Source organism: Haemaphysalis longicornis, unplaced genomic scaffold (assembly GCF_048455015.1).
Source record: "Haemaphysalis longicornis isolate Haplotype H1 unplaced genomic scaffold, Haemaphysalis longicornis Haplotype H1 scaffold_9, whole genome shotgun sequence".
Lineage (NCBI taxonomy): Eukaryota > Metazoa > Arthropoda > Arachnida > Ixodida > Ixodidae > Haemaphysalis > Haemaphysalis longicornis.
This window is the reverse complement of record NW_027526460.1, coordinates 132,382,186-132,408,202: the sequence shown is the minus strand read 5'-3', so window position 1 is coordinate 132,408,202 and position 26,017 is coordinate 132,382,186. Positions and strand designations below refer to the sequence as shown.

Below are 26,017 nucleotides of genomic sequence, written 5' to 3'. Positions count from 1 at the left end.
TTTGTGATGAACTGTGCATAATCCGTAGTAGGAGCTGAGTGCATTACCATAATGCTGCCTCAGCACGTTGTTATCAGTGGAACAACAGTTAGCCTACTGCGCAGGTAAAGTTGACAGTACGTAAGTCGGACACATGCAACCCGGCCACGGAGAACTCTAATTCTGGGGAACCTAGGGCAGGAAACGTCAGCGGCCTGCCTGTTGATGTTATTTGTGCCAAACAATGAAGAAATGAAAGCTAAGAAACAGACGCAAACGCACGATGCCGCAGTAAAGAAGTCCTGGATAGGATAAAATTAGCAAGAAAGGATGGGGCGGACAGAAAGAAGACACCACTGCATTGCGGGTGTCTTCTTTGTGTTCGTCCTGTCTGTTTCGCGCATTTTATCCTATCATGTCAAAAGACCAACGAGCCCCTCATATTGCTTTGAGGAATTTTTGCTTTACCGCCAAAAGAAGCCATAATGCTTTCGTCTTCAAACCGCATGGGAAGACTTAAGACCTGAGGAATTTTTCCTTTCAGTTATGTTTCTTCACTTTGCTTGAGTTCATGCCTTTTTTTTTTCCTGCGGAAGGAAGCTGAAACTTGTATTTTGTCAGTAGGGCTATTGCTGTCCTTTAGAAGGAGTGCTAGCAACCAGCTGGGTAGGCTAATAGAATTTTGAATGGGTTATGGGAGGTTGTTTTGGGCACGTGTGGCAGACATTGCAAGGAAGAGCAAAGGCAGCAGTGACATGGACACTTTCCAGCATTCGCAGTGTTGTGGCTGCAGGACCATTTGGAGGAGTGTAGTCCCCGAAAATAACGGCACTAGCTTGCATCCTGGTATGCGGAAACATCCTGTTAGAGCATTACTTTATTAACTGCACCAGCCAGGAAGGTGGGTGCGGACAACTTAGCCAGTGCGAATGCTTGCTGAACATAAGCCTCGGCTGCGAGGCGTCATCTTAATCGGAGATACAGTTGTCTGGTTGGTACTACTATATAGGTCACGATGACTTGCCAAACATGTGGTATGTTGCTCACTTGTTCCCACACTGGCAGTGATAGAAGCAGTGACGGGTGATTTGATTTTGGTTGCTTCCATAGATGACTGGGAGGTTAGAGATGACCCGGAGGTTGGCTTTTGTCCTGGTAAAGCTAGGGCCAACGAATTTGATGCTGTTGTGCGAGCAGTATTATCTCTGCTGGTGCCACTTGTCCTTACAAAATCCCCAGATGCCAGATGGGGAGCTGACTGCGCGTCAATGTCGTCAGTGCTGACATCATTGGAAGTGGCTGTAGTGTTGACGTCGCTCGACTAACCTTGTGTTTTGATGATACTAACTGTGTGTGTGCCAGCTTGTCGGCAGATGGTGACAGGTATGCAATGAAGTTGTCTCCTGAAACTTTGGGTGTGTAGCAGTTGTCCTGCCTCAAAGTGTTAGTTTCCCCTCATTTGTCTCTCCGAGGGCATTGCTCCTCTGGTGGTGCATGTCTTTATTCAATCCAGTGGTGTCACAGGCTTTCATGATCTTACTGGGTATTAGTAACACAAGTTGCTAGGCCTGTTTAGCGATTTTTCGTGGCCTCTAGCCATCCACAGCTGCACCATTGTTATCAGCCATGCTCATCAAGTGTCCAGACAGGGGCGTCATGACCATCAAGCAGAAGTGATGATGGCGGCAGGCACATTGTCGATAAGTCACCCGAGCAACATGATTTGAGCTCAGTTTGTCAGTTGGGCTTCCCCGCACAGCTCTAGTGTTTAAAAAAAAAAAGACAACCTTCTGCGCTATTGCATGTACTTGTTCCAGCTAGGGCTGCGCATTGATTAAAATTTTATTCCAATTAATCAGAAGGCCAATTAATCAGAAAGTAATATCAGTACGCTTCTAGGCTTATTCACAAACATTCCAGGTGAGGTAAGCAGATCATCGTCTTAGTGCTGATGTGGCCGGGAGGATTATCGCCATGTTTGCCATTTGCACTATTTGTTGAATCAGAATCATTGGCACTCCCCTTAAATTGCAGGGGCACCAATTAATTGTGGTTTACTTACACCAGAGTCACTCTACACAATGGTAATACGGTGTGAGTGCCTGCTCGCATTTTTTTTATCGCGCATATTTGTATTAGGGATAGACATTTTCCCATCTGTCTTGGCTACCACCTTGCAGTTTTCGTCACTGTAATCTCAGAACATACTTTAATTGTTTCTGCTGTGACATAAGGCGAATTATTTCAGCACGAGTATGAGCTCAACATGGCACTCTTGGTACATCCCATTAACTATTTTAAAAAATTAATTGCGTCTATAAAAAAACATTAATCGGTTATTCAAAAAGTTATTCGATCGATCGCCCACCCCTAGTTCCAGTCACTGATCAATGAACCCACAACTGTATTCTCTGTCACACTGCTGTCATTTGAAAACAGTTTTTTTTTTGTCCCTAAATTTGTCTCCTGTTTGCCCAACATTTTCAGAGCAAAGCCGTTTATGGCTAAGATCCAGCAGATCGTCTCTGGCAATAGACTACACCTAAACCAACAGTCTGCAGTGCATGGAAAAATTTCATAAAAATTTAAACGATGTCCTAGGGCCTTCATATTTCGATATGACGGCTAATATTGCCCCTGGAAATGTCTTTCCAGCGATGCATTCCTGTTTGGAGGTGCAGCTGACATAGCAAAGATTGGCTTTACAAGCAGGCTTTCCCACGTGTGTGTTGCACAGTGAAGCGTGACCATCTAGGAAGGGCTAGGGTTACAGCCGCCGCACTTTGTACTCCCCTACACCACTGCCGCCACTTTCCTGATTCATATATAGTCCTTGCTTCGTACAGCGTCTCTCTCCCCTTTGAAATTGCACAATGCTGTACGGTCTTCAGCGGCCACCTGTGTAGCTCACTAGATCCTGTGCCATGATTAGCCCAGCTGCGCTGTAATAAAACATCGTTGTTTCTATCCATAAATTGTGTGTGTCTTTTGTCTGTAGCATGGAGATTGCACCGCTGACCTTACAATTCAACATAGCCGGTCTCGAATGTAGCAAAACTACAACATAGCAAATCCCTCCAGAGCGCCAACTTTGCTGGACTTCCCTCTTCACGAGGTGAAAGGCTCTGATTTTTTTTCTGACGACTGACTTATTAGGGGAGGAGTTTGGCTTCCCTTACAAGAAAAAAAGCGAATGTATTTACTTAGGCCAAGTAGTGACCCCGGATTCCAACCATGAGGCAGAGAAAATTAGAAGCATAAGAAATGGGGTGGAGTGCATACGGCAGGCATTCTCAGATAATGAAGGGCAGCCTACCATTGTCCCTGAAGAAGAAAGTGTATGACAGCGGCATCTTACCGTACTCACCTACGGGGCAGAAACTTGGAGGCTCACTAAGAGGGTTCAACTTAAATTGAGAACGACTCAGCGGGCAATGGAGCGAAAGATGATAGGTGTAACATTAAGGGACAAGGAGAGAGCGGAGTGGGTCAGGGAACAAACGCGTGTTAAGGACATACTAGTAGAAATTACGAAGAAGAAATGGGCAGGGCATGTAATGCGAAGGCAAGATAACCGTTGGTCATTAAGGGTAACATAGTGGATCCCTAGAGAAGGCAAGCGTGGCAGGGGGTGGCAGGAAGTTAGACGGGGAGACCGGGATAATTGGAGATCCACGAGAGAGGCCTTTGCCCTGCAGTGGGCATAGACTGGCTGATGATGGTGATGATGACAGAAAATACTTGATGAAACACTTGCAAACACACCCCTGCATCTGCAATACAGTCCTTCTCTGAATGTTGCCTTGATGAACGCGTATACTCACAAACTAGTATGTGGCAGACAAACCTGGCTTCCGTGATTGAATAACTGCTGGTGAAACAATGGTGCGGATGTTCTGTAGCACTTCACCGTGCAGCCGGTCTCTTAGTGTTTTTCAAAGCACACACGTCCGTTTTGCATGTGTCCCTGCAGCGGACCGCACCAGTTGACGGGCACTTCCACGATGGAAGGCGACGGCCGCAGCCGCATCCCAAGCCTCCTGAGACGCAGCGCCTCGGTGCGGGTGCGAGGGGAGCGCCACTCGGTGGGAGGGACCTGCTGCAGCCACCCATCGGCCGACGGCGACTCCGTGGGCAGCACGGCAAGCCTGGTGTCTTGTGGCTCGGCTACGAGCCGGCCGACCGGCCAGACGGGCAAGTGTGCTGGCTTTTTCATTTGCCGGAAGAGTGAGATGGTGGCCACTTTGAGCTTTACTTAATTTTCACTGCTGTAACAGTAAGGCAGTTCTTCACCCTTTCAGCCCCGATTTTTTTTATTTCAAGCAAAACAATGCTTTCTGTGTGTTGCCGTAAGCCCAAAAACAAGACATAACGCTGGTAGTGCGAGTATTATCAGATTCATTAATGAGGCAATTAATTAGAACACCTGGAAATTAAAAACTTTTCCTAAACGTTATGACTACATGAGCCTACAAACGAAAAATAAGCTTCGTAGTGCACGTATTTATAGATTTACAAGCTTGGGAATAAAACTAGGATCTGCGTTTTTTTTTTAGCACCAACGTAGGAATTTTGACTTCACCGGAGTTTTTTCTTCTTTGTAGCGGCCAGCTCTAACACAAGACCGGTTACGTCTATCGCAATAGGCATCAGTGAAGAACAGTTTCCTAAACAACTAGCAGTTTCGGTTCCATTCTCTATGTGCGAGAGGAACTTTTATGTGATGGCTTCAATTGTCACCACCAGGGCCGAAAGGGTTGAGGAGGGCACGGGTGGCCTGTGCAATTGTGGAGGCTTCCTCAGTTTTCTCAGAGTCTGTCTGTCCTAAACAGTGGGAACGTTTGCTTCGTGTGCTAGGGCTCGAACTGCACGGTAGCGTGTCAGTGCCACAAACCACCTCTTTATATGTTCACTTATTTACTCATCTCCGTAGCATAGTTTTGGCGCTCTTTGGTCTTAGATACCCTTGCGCCAATAACCACAAACATACATACATACGATTTGCTTCATAACGCCTGAGGCCTTGAAATTTCTTTTACTTGTGCCACTGTATGTCATGTCATCTGTGGCTGGGTTCTGCAGTGCACTTCATAGTCCAGAGGTTGTGCTAGCATGCGCGGCTCTGCATTCAGTTTATCTGTAATTTTGTTGCACATTTCGGCTCATCCTGCTTGAAATTCGTGTCCTTTTTTTATGTTTTTTTTTTAAATTAAAGTACTGAGAAATATTTGTTTTCTATTTTATGTCGTGCAGTCTGTCTCAAGTTGTGCATTTATAGGAGGAAGAGAGCCTTCATGCCCGATACAGGGAGTAATGGGTTAAAGTTGTCCTCAGTGCCATTTTGGTTAATTTCACCAGGAACCTGGACATCAGGTCCATTTCCTTGGCTCTCAGGCACCACTTCACAATGACGACCTTGTTGTGTTTTGTTTTGCTACTTTCACTTTAAGACAGGCTGCCGTTCAGTTTCAGCCTTAATAAAGAGTAGGGAAAGCTGTGTCTACGGCTGCCGAGGTGTTTATGGTTCCTTCAGAGAAGAGATGTAAAGTGTCCCCTCTCCTGATTTCCTTCGTGACATTGGTGTAAATAGACAAAGAAGGCAATTGCATCATACGAAAACTACATGTCCTGTCCACTGTTGCACCTGGTATCCTCCTGTGTGTGCTGCCTTAAGTTTTAAGACGACAACTTCGTGTCCCTTAAGGGGGCAGACTGGTCTTAAAGCTATTTTTTTATTTATCTACCAATTTTAATGAAATTGAACAGCGTTATAGAGCTTTTTGTTCTGATTTCAAATCTGCAATTATATTTTTTTCAAGATGATAATTTTTTGGGATAATTAATGATTAATTTCCATTATTTTGTGTCACAATTACAAAATAAACATGCCATACAGAATGGCGACTACCATGTGGCCAGGCTGACAAACGACTAGAGAATACAACATTGGAAGAACTTTTTTTATTTAGCTATTTTTGGTCGTTTTATGACACACCGAACATGACTCCTCCTGCGTTCTGCCAGAAATGGCTCGCAGGTGGCGTCACTTGAACACAATAATAATTTTCCAAAGCCTCTACTTGAAAGTTTGTTTCCAACATTGTATTCTCTACACATTTAGGTGCCAGAAGTAAAAGAAATTACAGTCGTAACTGCTGTGGGTGCCAACATATCCGTTGGCCAAACGCTAGTTTCGCATTGCAGGAAAAGTGCTGTTTTGCCATTGAATTTTGCGCGAACTGAGCTGTAGAGTGCGCTTGAAAATTCTATCTACAATAAAATACGGTGCCTTTTGATGGGAAAATTTGCAGACTGGTAGAAAAATGGCTGTGGATGCCGAAAATGCCATTTTTCAGAAAACAATTTTTTTACCATTCCTTGCCCCCAAAGACCCACCTGCCCCCATAAGTGAGCAGTGTCCGTCGAGGCTCAGATAGTGAGGCGTTAAATAGCATGGGGTACAATGTGCCTGCGGCTGTGACTGCAGGGGTGGCAGCTTCAGCGTCTTCTTCTGGTGGTCCCCCCCGGCACCGGTGTCGGTCGGTGCTGCACTGCCAGCGCCCCGTGGAGACGGAGACGTACCTGACGCCCACCCAGCGCAAGGACCGCGAGCTGCGCCAGCTCCGGGCTGCCCTTGCCAGGGCCAATAGCGAGGCACGCGTGCGCGACGACCGCCTGCGCGAGCTCGCCACCCAGCTGCAGCAGCTGCAAATCGCACAGGTGGGCATCGACTGATCGATTGGATGCTGCACGCCGAGGGAAGAGTGAGCAGAAATTAACAGGGACACCCGAGCCCTCCTCAGGAGGTAGCTGTTGCGAGAGCATTCACTGCATTAAAGGCCAACTGCACTCAAACTTCAGCCTGGCTAAATGCCTTCGAAATGTGTAGTAGGTACCATGAGAACTACTGCGACGCGACCGGTAGCTCTGTGCAATGCGTGGTTATTCAGTTTCAGGCACTCAGAATAACGCCCTTGCAGACGACAAAGCACCTGCCAGCGTGTCGCGCAAACAGCCATTTAGCGGAAGTGACATGCCAGCCGTCTAGGCCGATCGGCCTGCCTCGCAGCGGGAGAATCCGGGAAACTCGTATTTCGCGTTGGCACGCCTGGCTTTCACGGCTCCGAAGAGGCTGCGCTAACCGTACGGATCTCTCCTTTTCGAGTGTCGTCGCGACATCATGCCTACGCAGTGTGCTGCTGTCGGAGCGCACGAATAGTGTCGTGCTTGTGGGACAAGTGCTCGCTTTTCCACGCGCCTCCCACACCCCCGCACGTGCGCGCTCACACTCTCCTCCTGGCTGGCCGAGCCGGCCGCGTCGGCCGGTCCGCACAGCTCGCGCCGTCAGGCCAGGCCGTCTGGCCGCTCGCGCCGACGGCTGATACGTCACTTCCGCCTGCCCGTAATGGCCGCGTTTTGCCCAGTTTCGTTTTCAAAATAGTCGATTTTTGCTGGTCGCTTGAGGCGTAATTACGCACAGTTTAAGCATCATACTTCGTACATCGCGGTCTTTTTAGTCATACATGCAGGAACAGTGATTTCGCGCGGTCGAAATTTTGAGTGCAGTTGGCCTTTATTGCCATGCTTGTGAAATCTCATTATTATCAATTTTTCCTCCTTTTTTTAAAAATAGCTACAGTGCGAATATAAACAAAGACACAGAAAGATGATTGGATGAGCGTTGACTTCCAACTGAATTTGATAGCAGAAATCTTGCACCTTTTATACGCACACTTCATGTTAACACCAGTAAAATAAAAATAAAAAAAATAAAAATAAAACAGACGTATAATCTCTGATAGCACACCACCACATCAACACGTGTTGACACAGTTGGCACAGTCTACAGAGACACCGAGTTAAATACCCGATGCACAGCACCTGTTCGATGGGAAACATGTTTCTTTTTTGGGATAGCAAAGCTACGCGAGAAATAATTGATGCACATGAAATTAAAAGACAGGGTAGCAAATGTGTGAGCTGGGCATCAATAACCTTTCCCCGAAAAGAGATAGATTTCTTATCGAACACGTGCTGTACATCGAGTATGGCTTAGCTTGGTGTCTGTGTAGATTGTGCCAAGTGCGTCAATGCGTGTTGATGTGACGGTGTACTATCAGAGATTATACGTCTGTTTTTTGCTGTTGTTCTTGTCATAATTTTTTTTATTGGTGTTAACATGAAGTGTTGCAAGATTTCTCTTATCAAATTCAGTTGGAAGTCAGCGCTGGTCCCGTCGTCTTTCTGCGTCCTTGTTTATATTTGCGCTGTAGCTATTTTCAAGAATAATTTCCGACTCGCCCATCAGTACACCTTGTTTTCCTCCTCTGCATATTTTCCCATTGGCTGGAACGGTGAGTGTCCAGCAGTGTGATTGCTTCCTGACGTTGAATTTGAAAATAAGTTTTATTATAACCAACATGACAAAGGTACATAGTATATACAGGAGGAGGTCCCGAGGCTATGAAAACTGCAAGCGGGACCGCAAGTGGGACATTATGAGTATCGTTCTTTTCCTGTTGCATCTTTGTCCTCATCACTCTAATTAGTATGCCACAGAGCATTGGTTAGCCACTCTTGTTGGGACTATACAGCTGAACCTCGTTATAAGAGACACTGATGTAAGAGACAAATGGGTATAAGAGACACTATTGACTTACATGGTTGGCTGCCCTATCTTTCCCATTAAATCGACCTCTTTTATAACAGACATCGGATGTAGAAGATTGGTTATAAGGGACAAGTCATCCTTGAACCTTAATCAATAATCTCGCTTGTAACAGACATTTTAACTTCAGACGCACTGCCACCAGTCACTAATTGCAGTTGCTTCCATCCTGGAAGCACAGGTGAATGACAGACGCCTGCAGTCACTATTTATTATAACTTCAGCAAACACACAGTGGTTCAGTCAGCTATGAAATGACGATGAGAAGCCCTGCCAATGGAAATGCAACTGACAGAAGTGGTTGAAGCTTACTGCCATCTATTGGATGGAGTGCGATTGCACATGCGGGTTCTCCCACTCGCATAGCTCCCAATTAAGAAGCATCGCAGATGTTGAGTCCTGCAAGCATTATGAATAGCCTGAGCTCACAGCGGAAGAAGCTGTGCGCTCTGCCTATTCATCAGGCTTGTGAACTCAACATGTACGATTCATCTTCCACAAACGAGGAAAGAAAAAAAAAGCTTGCAGAATCAGTTGTAAAATACAGTGTAAATACAGTCATGAAGCAAACAAGATTCGGAACTGTTTCATAAATTCTGGGGGCCGAACATAAATTAGAATGGATCTTTTGCAACATGCTGTAGCGTTCTTTTGAGCTTATTTTAGTCATATGGTGCCCACATTGAACTAGGGTCTGATTAGTAAGTGAAAAAATGGTTCCCTGCTTATAAGAGACATCTGATATAAGAGACAGAAACTGCTCCCCAGTACGTGTCTCTTATAAAAGGGTTCAACTGTATCTACGTTGTTCGTAGAAACGTACTTGGTTACTCTCCTACTTGCTACTGCTGTAATTAGCCCAGTGAAATTGCTGGCGTAGGCCTCGACACATGTCTCTAACATGCGATTCCAAGTCAAAAGTTGCAGTGCATTCTCTAAGTTCTCCTATAGGCAGTGAGGGCCATGCATCTGCCATGGTGTTGAATATCTCACATTCGCTAAGGCGTTGTGCTGCTGTGCACGAGGTCGCGGGTACGATTCCCGGCCACGGCAGTCATTTTTCTGATGGAAGCGAGAAGCAAAAACGCCCATGTGTAAGAGATTTCGGCGCACATTAAAGATCTCCTTGTGGTCAAGATTAATCCGGAGCCCTTTACTACGGCGTGCCTCATCGCCTGCGTTGCGTCGGCGCGTTAACTCTTTCGTTACCACACCTATTCAAATCGATCACCGGTGATCGATGATTTATAATGCCTGACAATAAAATCACCAACCAAGAATGCTTAAAATCCAAAAAAAAGACGTTTCGGCTCCCGTACGTGTGTGAACAAGGCACCCGTACGGGAGCTGAAACGTCTTTTTTTGGATTTGAAACATTCTTGGTCGGTGCCAATATATTGTCATGTGTTTTTCTGACCAGACGGGTTTCCGTCCAACCCTTGATTTCATTTATAATGCCTATTTAAACATGTTGTAGTCGTTTCTCATACACCTAATGCGGCCAGTGGTTAGTCTAGGCACTGCCCTTTTAGAATCAGTTTAAATTTTCCTGCTCCGGCGACACTGAGATTTTTGACGATGTTTTTTGCGAGCTGAGGTGCAAGTCAAATACCAAATAATGCGGTCAGCTTTGTAATCCGACGGCGTTGAGAGGTGATAATTACTTTAAAATGGCCCCAGCTATTCACTAATGATCTTTGGTTCAGACAAAGAGCAGCTTTATTCTCCCAAAGCTTATTTCTGATGGTCCCCCACACGTCTAGCAAGTGTGCCTGCCATTCTCAACAAGTTTCCAGCAGTTTCGGTTTTGTTATTGCATTGCGAAATTCATATTTGGTGCTACTACCCAACTACTACCCAACTACAAGCTCATTTGCCATGGCGCCTCCGTTGCGCGCTACTGCTCCTCAAAACAAGCATGCCACTCGCGCTTCCACTTTATCTACACCTTGCTTCTGCGATAAGAGCTTCTGCTGAAAGTCAAACGATAACACCAAGTTGTCGGGTATCAGTCCAGACGAGGAGAATGCTTCCAATTGGCGTTGAATACCGCCAGCTGTTCACCGGCCAGTTTCGGTTTCATACGAGGGTATTTCCGGAGGTCTAGTGTCGTTTTTTAGTAGTACTGTCTATTCTGACAAAGTCTCCAACAGCCTTGTATTTGTTTCTTTTCAAAATTGTTAGGTGGCGATGCAATGTAGTAGGCTCGTAGTGCTGAACTTGCTTCACAGCCCGACGGCGGCTTGGTGAAAGCTTGCATTGATTCTAGCGCATCATACCTTATTCCTGCAAGCAGGGCTACCATAGTGAGGCTCTTCGATTTACAGTCTCGGACTCACCGCGGACTCCCCGAGAAGCAGTCCGGCATTCGATTTTCCCATGTATCCCTATGGCTTCGGGGAATCCTTGGACTACCCGTGGACTATCCGCGGTGAGTCCGAGAGTGTAAATCGAAGAGCCCCAGTGAGTCAGAATATGATAATAAACCGCAAATGAAAGTTATGAGTGATAAGTGATCATCAGAACGTCAACAAGCATCAGAACGTCTCACCTCCAAGCGGATTTTTTCACATCGCTTGCTTGCGTTCAATATTGTGCCGGTCATAATCATTGACAAGGTGTTTTTACATCACATGGAGGCTAATTTGGGCCTTTAATAATGTCAAACCACCAGATTTCTTCTGGAGAACCATCCAAAATAGCAAAATCTCAAATAGTGGTTGGGCTTCCCCACATGGCACGGGCACCACGCGGACTAACATTTTCTTTTATATCTAACAAATTGTACTGCACAACTAAATTTTTTTTCTAGGACGGGTTTTTGAAATGTTTACCTACAAAATGTATATTCTGAATTTTTTCTACTACTTGTCGTTTATTATACACAACTTACTTTTTTCTTATTTTCTTCAACGCCTGTACAAAAATTTCAAATTCGATAATTTTTTTTCGCAATTATGATTTAGGAAAACATTATTAAAACTGGTGTCGTTGGAAAGCGCGTTGAATCATCTGCATTTTATGCCTCTGCAATGTGTGCCTAACCAATATGTATAGCACAAAAAAAAATGTTTTGTTAGACCCTTCAATATTGGTGAATTTCCCGCGGTAACGAAACAGTTAAAGCATACAATCAATCAATCAATCTCACATTCGGAAGGAGCCGTGTTCGATTCCAATCAAAACCCAAATGTACGCATTTTTTTCCATCTTGCTTTCTTTATAGGATCTCTCGCCTGAGAAATTCGGCATCAATGTGGGCATTCTTTCGCGTATTATTTACTCTGAGTTATTGGCTGTTTTGTGTTTCACATATTGGCCACTACAGCAGCTTTTCAACCGAGTACAGTTAAACCTGGATGTAACGAATTCCTGAATTGAACGAAGTTTTTCATTTCCCCATTTCCACCTCCATTGAAGGCCGTGTGTTTGCGACATATATGTAACGAAGGAGTTGCAACGGTTAACCTTGATGCAGTGAATTTGCTACGCTGATGAGTCAATGTTTTTTGCACTTTTTCTGAAAAATTGGCTGGCTAAATGCGCTAAGTTAGCAAATTTCGCCCGCACCGCCATCTCCCATGCATTTCCATGGGAGAGAAAATTTAAGCTTGTAGAAAATTACGGGTGTGTTTACAATGGTTAGCAAAATTTTACAATGGTTAGCAGACAAGCACAGCGGTCAGCAGCACGACCACACATCTGCGAACGCTTTTCCATCTAAGAAATGCAATTGCTAGACGTGAGATATTGTGGAAGTTTGGGAGACGTTTACTGCACGAGCGCTATACAACAGTCACCTAAAGTACTTGAAATGCTAAAACTAAATAAAAGTGTAAACTGGTTGTGCATTGTATACCTTATATATCCCACTTCGGCAGGGCTGGCTCGTGGCTGAGTGGTCTAAAGCACTAGGATTTTTGTTTTGCATGTTGCAAGTTCAAATCCCTGAGGGTGCATACTTTTTTTTTTTTGTAGGTTGATTTTTTCGTTTGCGGCCGATGTTTTCTAACCTGAGTCACCATTTTTGGGCTGTAACGTTCACTGCTCCACAAGCGAGTTCGCAGAATGCATGCAGACTTACACTGACGCGCTAGCCAGATCTCGTTGGTGTGCTGTTGCCACAAGCACCGACTGCTTGCGGGCAGTGGGCACAGGCCAGAATCAGCACACCCTTGGCCTGGTGCGAACACGCTTTTTACGATACAGGCATGAGTGAGGCAAGCTTTGAATATGCGGGAAAAGTGCATGGCGTTTGAGTGTCTGCGGTGACGCGGAGGGCGTTCATTCACTGCGTAGGCCTCGGCTAGTGATTTCTACAATTCCAAGCCGTCCTGGGAGGCTTATTTTAGGCATGTTACAGCCGACAACATGGCAGAAGCGCGGTACGACGATTACTGAGATATCGAGAATGCCCATCCAACGCTGCCGTCGGATGTCAAGCATGTTGTTTTACTGAACCGAAACCGAAACTTGTTTGAATGCTAACCTTGGACATCGTCCAATCACGGTGCCACCTCCTCCCGACGTCACAGCCTTTAGTGGGTGCGGCCGCCACAGACCGCACATGGTAGTTTTTCTTCTTTCCTGCTTTATAGAATAATTACCGACTTGTCATCCGGATAAACGATCAAAAGTGTGGTAATTTGAGCCAGTCTACGCAGTGCAAGCGAAACCGGGAGGTTGACAAATTCACTTCAGTGTCCATTTAATAGGAGAGGCCTTTGCCCTGCAGTGGGCGTAGATAGGGTGGTGGTGATGGTGGTGGTGATGATGATGATGATGATGATGATGATGAAATATCCCTGGCAGGCTGTCTTGTTTGGACGCACCCAATGCCCTGGTTTTCTGCTCTCCCTTGATGTGATGTGAATGCTAAGTCTAGGTCAAAAAGTGACGAGGATAGCTTTGAGGCTTCTTGTTTTCTTTGTTGCAGGTTTTAGTTTTGTTCCACGCGAATGTAATCATGTCTGGTGGGAAATGAGGCCAGCCAGCTCTGCTGTGGCATAAGTGGACGGCCTTCTTCCCGCAGGGCATCGCTCCCAGCACCAATGGCATGGCGGCATCCGACGGGCACGCTGCCGGGGGCGCCTCTTCCTCCTCCCTGGGTGACAGCGGCATCAGCGGTGACCTCCTGCCCTCCAGAGTGGACAGCGTACTGCCCGAGGAGCCCGAACTGCCTCCAGGGGGCAACAGCCCGCCACCACAGTTGGCCACCGATCACACAGGTACCCCGAAACGTCGTGTACACCATAGATTTTCATACAGTAACAACTAGAGAGGAATCTGGCTCTGCCATCATCCGCTGCGATGGGCGTGATGGGTAGTTCTGGACTTGGATTGGCACTCGATGGCTTGCAGAAGTTTATCATGGATTGAATCGTGCCAGTTTCGTTTTCGTTTTGGACTTGTATGAACGCATTTGCCTATGTTGGAACAAGCGTTGAAAAATACGTTTCTCCTTGAACTGAATGCCGCACGCGCACTGACGCCGCCCTGAGTGGAAATGTTTTGTAACCATAGTTGCGAATCGGGTGAGTGATAAATTCATTTTCGGAACAGCGAGCACGAAAACACAAATGACAGCACTGCGTGCGGCGAGGCTGTCTGTCAATTAGGAGTTGTGGCGCTGCTCATTCGGCAGAGCAGTGTATTTTTGAAGCAGGTGACGGTTGCATATTGCTTGGGACAGCCACACCTCTCGTGCGAACGCCGGCTCCTACGGCATAGACCAGCAGTGCCGGCGGCTGATAAGAACACAGCTTGATGAATGTCACTAATTCAGGCTAGAATAACTTCTCCAAAAATTAATCGATTTGTTTTTTTAGAAGCAGAAAACTTTTCTTAATATTAAAAACTACAAGCATCGAAACATTTACGAACAGTTCTTGGGAAGTCTGCGTCCCACTGTAGTTGGCGGCAAATGACAAATGTGCCCCACAAACCTCCTCGACTCCACATTTGCTTTCTATTAAAATGCACCGTTTTATTTCGCACAAAACCTGTTTTTGGTCCCCAACTTTCTTGTTTGCTATGTAATTTGTAAACAGCGAACCGCACAATGAGGGTTCCCTTGATAAAAAACACAATTTTCTCAGCCTTAGGCCCATTTAAATCCTACACAATCCAGTTCCAGAACTACCCATCATTCCCATCGAAGTGTAGGCGCTGTCTCGGAGTTCGCGTTGACACTAGCGCCAGTTTCCCCTCCTAGTTGTTATTGTATGGAACTATCGTCCACCTTCACAAAATGAAATGGCTCCTGAATTTTTTTAACCAAATAAGCCACCCAGCTTCAGTGCTTGCGGCCTGTTTTTCATGTTGCGAGAGAACCAACGGGGCGTTCTCAGAAGTTGCGCCGCAGCGGAGTGATGAGCCCTCTCGGCCATTTTTGCGCCCCCAGGTCTGCCCGACGGCCGGGATCTGGCCGAGTGCAGCGAGTCGGAAGACTCTACAGACTCCTTTCCAGACGAGGGCGGTCGCCGGCGGTCGTCATCTGGCGCAGATGGCTCGCTGCGGCGGAAGTACCGGCAGCTGAAGCACCGCTACGAGCAGCGCACCGAGAGCTTGCTCCAGATGCTAGGAGACATCAATGCCAAGTGAGCTGCCACAGAAGAAATAACTCCTCTGGGGGGAAGGGAAGAGGGGTGAGAATGAGATCGGACCCTGGAGTGTACCCAAGAGCGAAATGGACAGCCACTCCCGTCCGCCATTCATTAATGTTATCAAGCGTAAATGGCCCGACTTTTGAGATGGGTGTGATCGTGTCCAAAGCCTTCTGTATTTTGAAAAGGTTAATGTGCAGTAGAAAGAGGCGGTTATGAAATGGCCAGTTTTTCAGCCTTACATGCAGTGATTAGGATGTTCATCAGCACGTCATAAGGCTCGACTTGAAGGTTACATAACGTTAGGCCTAAACATGGAATGTTAGGCCTATCGCCATGTTCTCAAGTGTAGCGTCAACCGGTATTTTTCTTGAAAAAGAATTTGCACCTACCATGTTTTCTCGCATATAACCCGCCATTGCATATAACCCGCACCCCTAACTTTGAACTCCACGAAAAAAGAAAATTGCTTACCTGAAAAAAAAACTGGTTGAGGAAGTCACAACTGCACAAACAGTCATCATCTCGTTTACAGGAGAAGTTTATTTCTAAACGATCACCGCAACGTTGTCAGCGCCGATTCCGATTCAGTCAATCATCGCCAAACTCGCCACTGTCACTGCTGCCATCCGAGGCTTCGTCGCCGCTCTCAAAGACGCAATCGTCTTCGGTGCCATCAAAGCAATTGCTTATGGCACACTTCTTAAAGCTTTTGCACACCATGTCGGTAGGAATTGCCCCCCACGCATCCACGATCCACTGGCACAGCAGCGCAATGTCCGGCCTCCGCATGCGTCCCGTCGGTGTGAGGGCGTAAAGCCCGTCGGCCATCCACTCGGCATGCAGCCGCTTCACGTGGGCCTTGAACAGCTTGTTAAGGCACACGTCCAGTGGCCGGAGCATGGAAATCATGCCACCGGGTAGTATCACGAAGTCCGTGCATTTCTCAGCGAGGCGCGCTTTCATTGCGTCAGTGCAGTGGCTTGGAACAAGTCGGACCGCCGTGCCACCATGGCGCCTGGCCTTTTCTCCCTGACTGTGCGAAGCCAGTCACCGACGAGGTCACTGTTCATCCACGCATTATCTTCCGCCCGCACAACAATCCCTGGTGGCAGTGGAGTACTGGGTAGCGTTTTGCACTTGAAAATTACATACGGGCACATTTTGGTGCCGTCAGCCAAAACGCACAACATTACTGTGCAGCGTAGCTTGGTGTTTCCGCCCGTCAGCACGCTAACAGATTTCGAGCCCTTTTTCTGCAGAGTGGTGTCCATGGGAATCTCGAAATACACGGGCATTTGGTTGGCATTGGCCACCTGGGAGAGCAAGTAGTTGTGCTCTTTCCCGAGCCCGATGACGTAATGTTGATAGTTCAACAGCTTCTCCTCGTAGGCATTGGGAAGCCGCTGGCAGATGGTCGTTCGCCGCCGCATCAAAAATCCGTGCCTGGCCATGAATCGCTGGAGCCATCCACGGCTCGCATGAAACTCGCATGGGATGTTCATCTCCCGGGCCAACCTTAGAGCTTCCATGTGCGCCATCTCCGTCAACACAGCGTGGCCACGACTCCTCTGCTCTTCAATGAATTTGACAAGCTGCGTCTCAAGAAGAGGGTACGCGCCAGTCTTCGGGCCGCGAAATGCTCGCTTCTTCTTGTGTGCACTTTCGAGAGAGGCCTTTTTCTTCCGCCAGTCGCGAATGCAGGACTCGTCGACGTCGTGCTCTCGCAGCAGCTCTGTTGCCAACTTCCTCCGCAGCAGCTACGATCTTCAGTTTCTCTTTCGCGGTGAAAGATTGCCGCCGAGACCCACTCATGGTGCCTCACCAGACAAGGCTGGCCAATGGTGCAAACGGGCCACACCTGACTTGGGGCCCAACAACTTCGCAACAAAGCGCACGTAAATGACAGCAACAGGCGCTGTTGACTGCACCAAACAAAGCATGCGAAAAGTCTGAATAAACAGGCCGTGGAGGGGATCTGTCTATGGCCTGTGTTGGCTTCTTATTGGCTTTGCACCAGACGATGACGATGGGGATGCGGACTTCAGGGCAGGCCGTGCGTTGCTGTGAAGCCGACCTCTGATTTTAGAATATTTACAGATAACCCGCACCCCCACTTTTCGAACAAATTTTTTCAATTTTTGGTGCGGGTTATATGCGAGAAAATACGGTATGTTTACACAGACCTGAACTGACTTGCAAGGGACATGCGCAGTGGAGGGAGTCGGGTATGTGATGGCACAATGTTAGGCCTAACAGGCAGTGAGTATGACGTTTGTCGGCACGTCAGCAATTGTCGCCTGGCCAAATGGCTGATCCTTCATGTCGTAAATAACGTTCATAAATAACCTTCATGTCGTAAGGCTCGACGTGAAGGTTACAGGACATTATGCCTAAACATTGAATGTTAGGCCTAACACCATGTTTTGAAGTTCATCAACCAGTATTTTTCTGGAAAAACCATTTGCACCTATCTTTATACAGACCCGAACTGACTTGCAAGGGACATGCGCAGTGGAGGGAGTCGGGCATGCGAGGGCCCGTTGTTAGGCCTAATGTGCAGTGAGTATGATTATTTGCACTGACCTGTACACAGACCTTAACTGACTTCTTGAAGAGCATATTGTATTGTTACAGGTGTTACAGATGGAATGGGTTTATTTCCACTGAAGGGGGCTAGACCTGAAACGCTAATGAGTCAGTCCTTTTTCAGCAAGCGAAGCGAGTCCACCTCAGCTTTTACTTTCTCTCAGCACGCAACTGGTCTTTTCCTGCGACCACTTCAGCCACTTCTTCACCTAGGGCTCTGCGAAATCTGTGACGCGATACACGAAATGCCTTCTTTCAGTACTGTCGCATCGTAATGATACGTGTTATTCACTGCTGAGTTTGTTTAGGCCTAGTTTTAACTCGTTAAGATTCAGTAGGCACCCACAAACCTCCGCAGATGACTGCTGCTTCTCCCCCACTGGGTGTCTTCCGTCAGGAGAGTAAAAATAACATCGTCAGGGGTTGTGAACTTGCTGTAGGCAGGAGGAGCTTCTAGGTGATTTGTACGCATAGCAGAAAAGGTGTGGCCAGAAGGTGGAATACCTTCGTTGCTGCTACACGGTAATGCAACATGGCTTTTCGCACCCAACTTTCCTTGCCTTTGCATTTAGACCACCACCTTATTTGCCCGCATGCCACATGGCATGTCTGTCCATTCATGTCATCTGAAGAGCCTCTCCAAACTTCTAAGGTGTGTGTATGCTTTTTCCCCAGTGTCGACCAGTGAGCGGCTTCCTCCTTGCTAGCGTATTCCCGGTGCTTTGTCAGGGAATACGGACTAGCTTGGTTGCGCTTGTCTTGGGCATCGAGTTTCGTACTAATATATATTAGAGGGAAATGTGGCACTGCAATCGCGGGCCGTTGTGGGTGCCGCCATTGCAGCTACCTAGCGATGTTCCTCGCCTACTTGACTTGGCAAGCCACACGGCTTTTTGTTTGTCTCGAAGCCAAAATCAACAAAAAAGGGTGACGTTTTTTTTTTCTTGTTTATCTTGCATGAAGCTTCCAAATAATCACTGACAGCTAATTTTTTTGGAGCTTCAATTCCATAATAACAAAACGAATTTGAATAATCTTTTACAGTAATATTGTTGCTTGTTTGCAGCCAAAGGCCCCTTTCCAGCCCGTTCCTGAGCCATGCTAAGGATAAGTGGAACGTGCCTGCCCGATACAGATGGAAAGCTCGTTGAAACGTGGCTCCCCTAGACAGTGGCGCCAGATTTCCCTCTAGTGTACATTAGCATGAAACTCTGTGGTCTGGGGCACAAACCCCTGTCTTTCCAAAAAGAAAACTGCTGAGGGCGAATGGAAGGGGCTGGAAAACTAGCCCCGCCAGAAGCGTGGAATATTGGGAACACAGAAGTCCAGCTATAGCGAAAAATGCTTTTGAGAATGCTTTCATTGTTTGCACGAACGTGGCTGTCAGTGGTCAGCACAGCTTCGTATACTTGTGTGCCCTTTTCCTTTTTTTTTTCTGTTTGGCTGGATGACCCCTGCACGCTTTGTTGACCCCAGCCGTGCCAGGCGTTGGCTCATAACGATCGCCTTGCCCCCGCATGCTGTGTGTGCGCCCTTGCATGGACGATGCACGACGGAGCAGCGGCGGACCCCTCGTGGACAGGCAGGCTGCCCCGCCGCCACGTGAGCAGCCGCCGCAGAGCACGGCCCGCCCGGCCGATGCACTTTGGCAGCATATCTCCACCTGCCAGTCAACCTGCGTGACCAGGTACTGCCTCGTGCGAAGCTGTCGTGCTTGTCTCACACATGTGCCAGGGTTACGGTGTACTAGAGGAGAGAGGTGTGTCATTCAGGGCCAATTAGGGGGGTCCCTTTTGCGATGAAAATTTCCGCTGAGGAACTCCTGTTGTAAGCAGCGCCCCTGGTGGCCGCTGCTTACCAGTTGGTTTCAGAAGTTTTGTTTGTTAAATTAATCCCTATTTATTGCCATTAAAAGTCTTATTTCTTTATTTAATAATATAAAGTTTTATAAAACCCGCCAAATAACTGTTGAGTTTGATTTAAAAACTCATAAGTGGCACTGGCTGTAACAGGAGTTCTCTGGGGGAATGCCTACGCTCCATGCAATTTTTTCATCGCAAAAGGGAGCTGCGCTCCATTGGTTTTTTTTTCCCCGCATGACACTTTTTTACCTTCTTGTACACTGTACCGGGGTGCCGTCGCCCAACTGTGCTCAGGTCTGATCAGGCGAGCCACTAGGAGAAGCCAATCCAGGTTGCGATTGCCGTTGTATCAAACATACTGGGGTGCCAGAGTCCTTCAGTATACACCACTTGCAAAACTCCACTTCAGAATCCGGGCCACGCGAGCACCCCTGCTTTGGCGCAGCTGGGGGGAGAAAGAGTATTGGAGTGGCACCTAGCGGACAGAAAGTGAGCTTTGGTTAACATTTACTGATTGACACAGGTTAAAATAAAGCTTGCTTTTCAAATTAGGAAGCATTCAATTAGGTAAAGTTTAATTATGTTATCACGTTTTTTTTATGACATGGGGCAGGAGTCGCAAGCACTTGAGTACCACTCCAACTTTCTGTCGGCGGATGGCAGACTAGTACTTGAACGTCTTCGAATAACAGCGTCAAAACAAGGACGACACTGTACTCACAACTAATTTTATTGAAACCATTTCAACACTTAAGTGCTACATGTGTTGAAACCACATCAATTGAACAACCACATCAACACATAAGTGTTGGTGTGGTTGTTCAATAAAATTAGTTGTGAGTACAGCATCGTCCTGTCATTTTCTGCCGCTAGTGTCTGTGTTTTTACGCGTTATTTGGAGATGTTCAACCAATACCAACTCGCCTAAATGTCAATTCTTCTGCAGACTAGTACTTACGTTGTGCCTGCCCCTGTCTACCCCCAGTGCAGGGGGCCAACCAGAAACCGTTTTCTGATACATTGGGCTGATGAGTAGTTTCGTAACTGGTGTATATTGAATAACTCTGGGTGCAGCTTCCCAGCGGAGTTCAAGTCTTATTCGTTGAGCCACAAAAGAAAAAAAACAAAGGCCTCTCCGGATCGTGATTGATTGCGTTGCGCCGTAGCATGGAACGTGTCAATTTATTCTTGAAATACAGCCCGTGGGTGTGGGCTGAGTGGTGTCTGTCTCGGTAGTGAGAGAGTCTGTCTCGGCAAACGGGGCACCCCTTGATGCAGCTTGCTGGCTATGATCAAACACAACTGTAGGCACAGTTCTGTGCACTGCATATTGCTTGGACCACAAGCCCTTCACACGCCAACTGTGAATAAACCCCCATTGTTTCCCTGTGGCAGGCATGTGAAAAAAAGGGAGCTATGCATGCATTAATGTGCATGTGCAACAGTGTGTACTTTTTGGGCCGAATTGATCAAGGCATTTTGCATCACTGTCGAGAGCAAGATGAGTTAACTTAAGGTGTACTATCACATACTGGCTGTCTGGCCAGCCACTGGAGTGTATTGTACAAGCAAGCTTCTCTTAAAAAATGAAGCGTTTTTTAAGTCTGTGTGAGCTGTGCTCCTATTTTATTTTTAGCCTCGCACAAGCTTCTATTTACGTTTTCTGCCTGAGACCTGTTGATTATTTTATTTTGCCTTGTTTGCTCGTTCAGTATCCCCCGCCCTTATGTGATAACCTCCCAGTGAGGGCTTCTAAGGGTATTTTGAATAAGTAAATAAATACCACCAGTTTGTGTACTCTGCTGCCCATTCAAGGTTCCTGTTCATTTGCAATAACTGTTGGGCAAATGCAAATATTGAAGTCTGTAGCTTCCGGACACTGGCACAGGGAGCAGTTACGGCTGTCTTTGCTCGCCTGTACAAGTGTCAATGCACCACAGAAGCAGGTTGACAAGTTTGAGCTTGTGAAGCTTGATGCCGTCCCCGAATTCAGTAGGGAAGCTGAAACCTGTGTTCGATGTCCTGCTAGTACATTGCGCATCCACAGCACCGTTCAGTGTCCGGCCAGAGAGCTACAACCAAACGTGTTGTATCATAACAAAAAGGAGTCACTGATAGAGTCACTAGAGGAGTGAAAAGGGTGCACGTGAAGCGCTGTAGTGACACTATTGTTAAAAAAAGGAGTCAATGGAGGAGTGAAACGGGTGCACGTGTGAGCGCTGCAGTAACAAGTGTTAAGAAAAGGAGTCGAGTCAGTGGAGGTGTTAAGAGGGCATACATAAGCACCCTGGTGACACCCTGCACACAGGTACCTGGAGCTGCGGCCGGCGTACGAGAGTACCCAGGAGAAGCTGCGGCACTTGGAGCGGGAGCTGTCGGAGGCACGGGCCGAGATTGAGAAGCAGGAGCGCTGGCACAGCGAGATGTACCTCAAGATGTACAGGTACGGCTTTGTAGAGGGGGGCCATCAGACCCACCAGCTTGCCTCCTCTTTCCTTACGGCAGAAAAACGGCCAATTTTGAGTGCTTCCACAAAACTTTTTTTTTCCTCTTGAACTATTGCATACATTTAGCCTTGCAATGCATGAAATTGTAGCTTATAGATTGCTCTTCGGAACACATACGATCAGTTGTGTGAAAGGTACAATTATTTACAGTTTATTGGTTAAATAATAAGAAAGAAAAAAAAGCACAAAAGTATACACAAAACACAAATCAGCGATTTTACTGAGCCTGTAAATTATTATACAAATTGTTCCTACATTCCTTGGCTATGATTCAATATATAAATTAACACTGTACACCAAGGTTGGGATTTTCACGGGCCAGTCAAGCTCGCGGAACTGACAGCTGTGCCACTACTCAAAGTCACTCGAGGGTAAGTCGGTCTCTCTAAAATATGCATCCAAGCATACGTGTTTGCGTTCTGACATGAAATCTTGATCACTTTAGGGGTAAAGAGCTAGAAAAAAAATTTAGAACTCTTGAGAAGCAGCGCTAATTTGACACCAGCGCCAGGTTATCTTGAAGGTGATAATGCGATATGGCGCAGGGCAAAATGGCCCTGCCATTCATTGTCCGGTCCCTACACATCAAAGTAAAACCGCAGTCGTCAGATAGGGAGTACATTTTGTTTATAAATACAGTGCAAAGTCAAAAACATACCTCCCAGCCGAAAAAAAACCATTGGCCGACCTATTGGAATTTCCAATGGGTTGGCCAATTGTGTATTAGGCACCCATTGGTGTTCCCATTGGCCGGCCAACTGGGCAACCATTTGAACACCCCATTGAACACCGCCGACTTTTTGCACTTTTAGTTGGTTCTATCCCATTGCCGCAGCCACTCCAACTGAGTTGCCGCTGCCGTGTGTTGATTACCTGTATCACACATAGAAGAACTCTTGGAATGGATGAATACCTTTATTGCTCTGTTTGTATACTCGGCATGCGGACAGTTTGTAGTTTAAGCAATTTTTCACAGGCCATTGTCCATGCCATGCTCCGCTTGCCACAGGCTGGCTGGACCTTCACAAAGTGAGCGGCAAAAGCGAACAGTACGTTAAGTTTGTAATAAACCACAGTTTAGCACATTAAAGGGACCCTGCAACAGTTACCATCGACTGCTAGGTATGTATTTTGGGGTAAAGTCTATTGTCCCAGCAATCTCCTCCCGCAAGAATTATGAAAATCCGTTCACTATCACCGAAACTACGCGCGATGAGAAATCGCGCATAATTGTTCCCTCTCAACTCGACCGCGGACAACACGATGAAAGCTGCGCGCTCTCTCCCAGAGAGGAGGGTGGCTCGCGGCGTTCTCTTCGGCGGCCTTCGATATATGACAGGCCGGGGAGTTTTCCCCTTTTCTCCGAAACGTGGAGGGGTCTATTTCCGGTTAGGTGCCACAAAAACGCAGGCATGGCTGCCTGCTCGCAAGTGCGCGCTCAGGCTTGGAGGGCGTCTTTGAAGCAATAAGCGTTTGTTGACGAGTGGTTTGGTTGAAAGGGAAGTATTGAGCTCATCACTCAAACTCCGTGCGCACTCAAAACACAAAAGAAACGGCAAAACCGTGCCAACAGGCTCAGGCATAGAAGAGGTTTGCACACAGCACTGACGACGGCGTATCGTAACAGGAAATGCGAGAAATTAGCTGCAAAGTTGACCAGTGACAGCCAATCGGACAGCCATGGCCTCAATGACGTGGTTTAGGCCATGCCAGGGGTGCATAATGAGGAGAACTGAAGAGAGCGCGGTTGGTTTTTCTGCGTCTTTCACAGCGATTTGCGCGCTCACCGCTTCACGTGCACGTGTAATATTTGGCTCAGGTATTCCTGGCAGTGTAATCTAAACATCGCGCAGGTTTACCTGCACTACTGAAAGAGTGTTGCGGGGTCCCTTTAAAACAACAAGACACTGAAATGTTGAGTGGCGTGAGCTCACCTCTTCAACAATGTTGCATGCATGGCGAGCTGCGCTGCGGGGCGATGTCGTGGACCCGTCAGTCGTAACATGAACAGCCCTGAAATATAGTCAGGCAGATAAATTAATCCTTAATAATACCGCTCACGCTACGAGGAATGAAAATGGCAAGGAAAAACGAACCAGCTGGGTTACTCACATAAACAGGTACTCTCTTCCTTCGGTGTGAGGCTTAGCGGCGTTCAGTGTAAAGATGCGTCTTGAAACACACTGCTATGGGCGTACGACATCATTGTTGCCACTTCTCATGCTCTTGCAGACCACGTTACATTTCCAATGCAACGTGCAGTCAGAGCAGAGAAGACTGCGTGTGCAATCGACCAACACGCCTACACCGCCAACACCACGTTGAATACCACTTATCCACTGTACGTCTATGGATTCTATTCAATTGGATTGGATCGTGGTTGTATTTCGAAACATTTTGCTACTTATGTCAGAAAGTTTTCTTTAGTGTTTGCTTATCACGTTTTTTGATAACTTTATTTTGAATTGCTGATTGTAATATTCAAAATTATTTGCTTCAATAACATAAATATGTAAAGGTTGAAATTTCGAACATTTCTGAAGGTTTCAAATGAAGGTTGAGAGAGAGAAGTAACTTTTAGCAAATGGTTGTCGTAATTGAATACTATCCAAAATATATCCAAACAACTATCCCAAATGGCTCCCCAATTTGATCATCATTTTGAAGCCAATGGGTCCAATTGAGCCAACTGGCCATCCCATTCGAGCCAATAGGCCCAATTCGGAACGCTCCAATAGGTCCAATTGGCCCCATTGCGCTTCCAATTTGGACCATTGGGTTTCCATTTGGACCCACTGGGATTCTATTTTGACCCATTGGGTTTCAAATGGGACCAAATGGTTGTCCAATGTTTTTTTTCGGCTGGGCTACTTGGCAGCACCTGTCGAAGTCTGGGGTATTTGTGACTGTAGCTTGAGCGCACAAAAAACGAGGTGCACCGCTGGGCACCTGCCTTCTCCAATATATTTTTAGATCACGAAGTTACTGCGCCTCCCAACTAGCAGGCTGTGGTCCCCTACAACGCTTCACCCCGCCTTGATGGGAACATTGATCTGCTTGTTCGCCATCTAGAGGGCGAACAAGCAGATCAATGTTCCCATCAAGGCGGGGTGAAGCGTTGTAGGGGACCACAGCCTGCTAGTTGGGAGGCGCAGTAACTTCGTGATCTAAAAATATATTGGAGAAGGCAGGTGCCCAGCGGGGCTCATCGGAGTTAGCCACGCCTGCCTGTGCTTACGGGCTCTACCCAGTTTGGTCTTTGCACTAGACGGCCTTCTCGAGAGAGGGAGTACTTCTAGATGAACATTTGTGGCGAACTTAAACACCATATGTATTTGTTTTCTTTTTTTCACGTTTTTTTTTTTCCCTCTGCTGCCTATCCGTTTTTTTTTTTTTTTTACGCTGCTAACTACATTTTTTCTACTGCACTTCACAATTAGGACATTTTGCTACCTGCTTTCTTTGTTTACTTTCAATCACATCCTTGATTGCCGACTCTCTTCTCACATTCTATGTACCTGCTGCCCGAGCAAATGGAACGTGGAAAGTAGTTGGTTTTTTTATCCTGCAAATTGGCTTTTCTTCAATCAAAAAATAAATTGGCTTTTAGCCCCGTTCATTTATTTTATATTGGCTTCAAACCTGCCATAGCCTTGCTGGAGCGGGTATTGTTCCCCACTTTATTTTTCTTTATTCTTAGGGGGAGGGGGGGGAACACAGAATTTTAAAAGGAATTAAAAAAGACTAATGAAAAAGACACGAAGACCAGTCCACATCGTTGGTGGAGTCATCACTGCTGCTGGGGTA

At 46.8% G+C, this 26,017-nt stretch overlaps 1 protein-coding gene across 1 annotated transcript in view; it reads left to right on the top strand.

Annotated features, from left to right (window-relative positions):
* Positions 1 to 26,017, top strand: part of Qtc (GRIP domain-containing protein quick-to-court) — a 41,881-nt gene that overhangs the window by 2,706 nt on the left and 13,158 nt on the right. The window contains exons 2-8 of the mRNA XM_077683839.1: positions 3,953 to 4,164; positions 6,482 to 6,699; positions 13,680 to 13,875; positions 15,051 to 15,246; positions 17,737 to 17,814; positions 19,403 to 19,528; positions 22,012 to 22,146. Of these exons, the coding sequence (XP_077539965.1) occupies positions 3,984 to 4,164; positions 6,482 to 6,699; positions 13,680 to 13,875; positions 15,051 to 15,246; positions 17,737 to 17,814; positions 19,403 to 19,528; positions 22,012 to 22,146 (1,130 nt within the window). The 5' untranslated portion in view covers positions 3,953 to 3,983. The remainder of the gene's footprint in view (positions 1 to 3,952; positions 4,165 to 6,481; positions 6,700 to 13,679; positions 13,876 to 15,050; positions 15,247 to 17,736; positions 17,815 to 19,402; positions 19,529 to 22,011; positions 22,147 to 26,017) is intronic.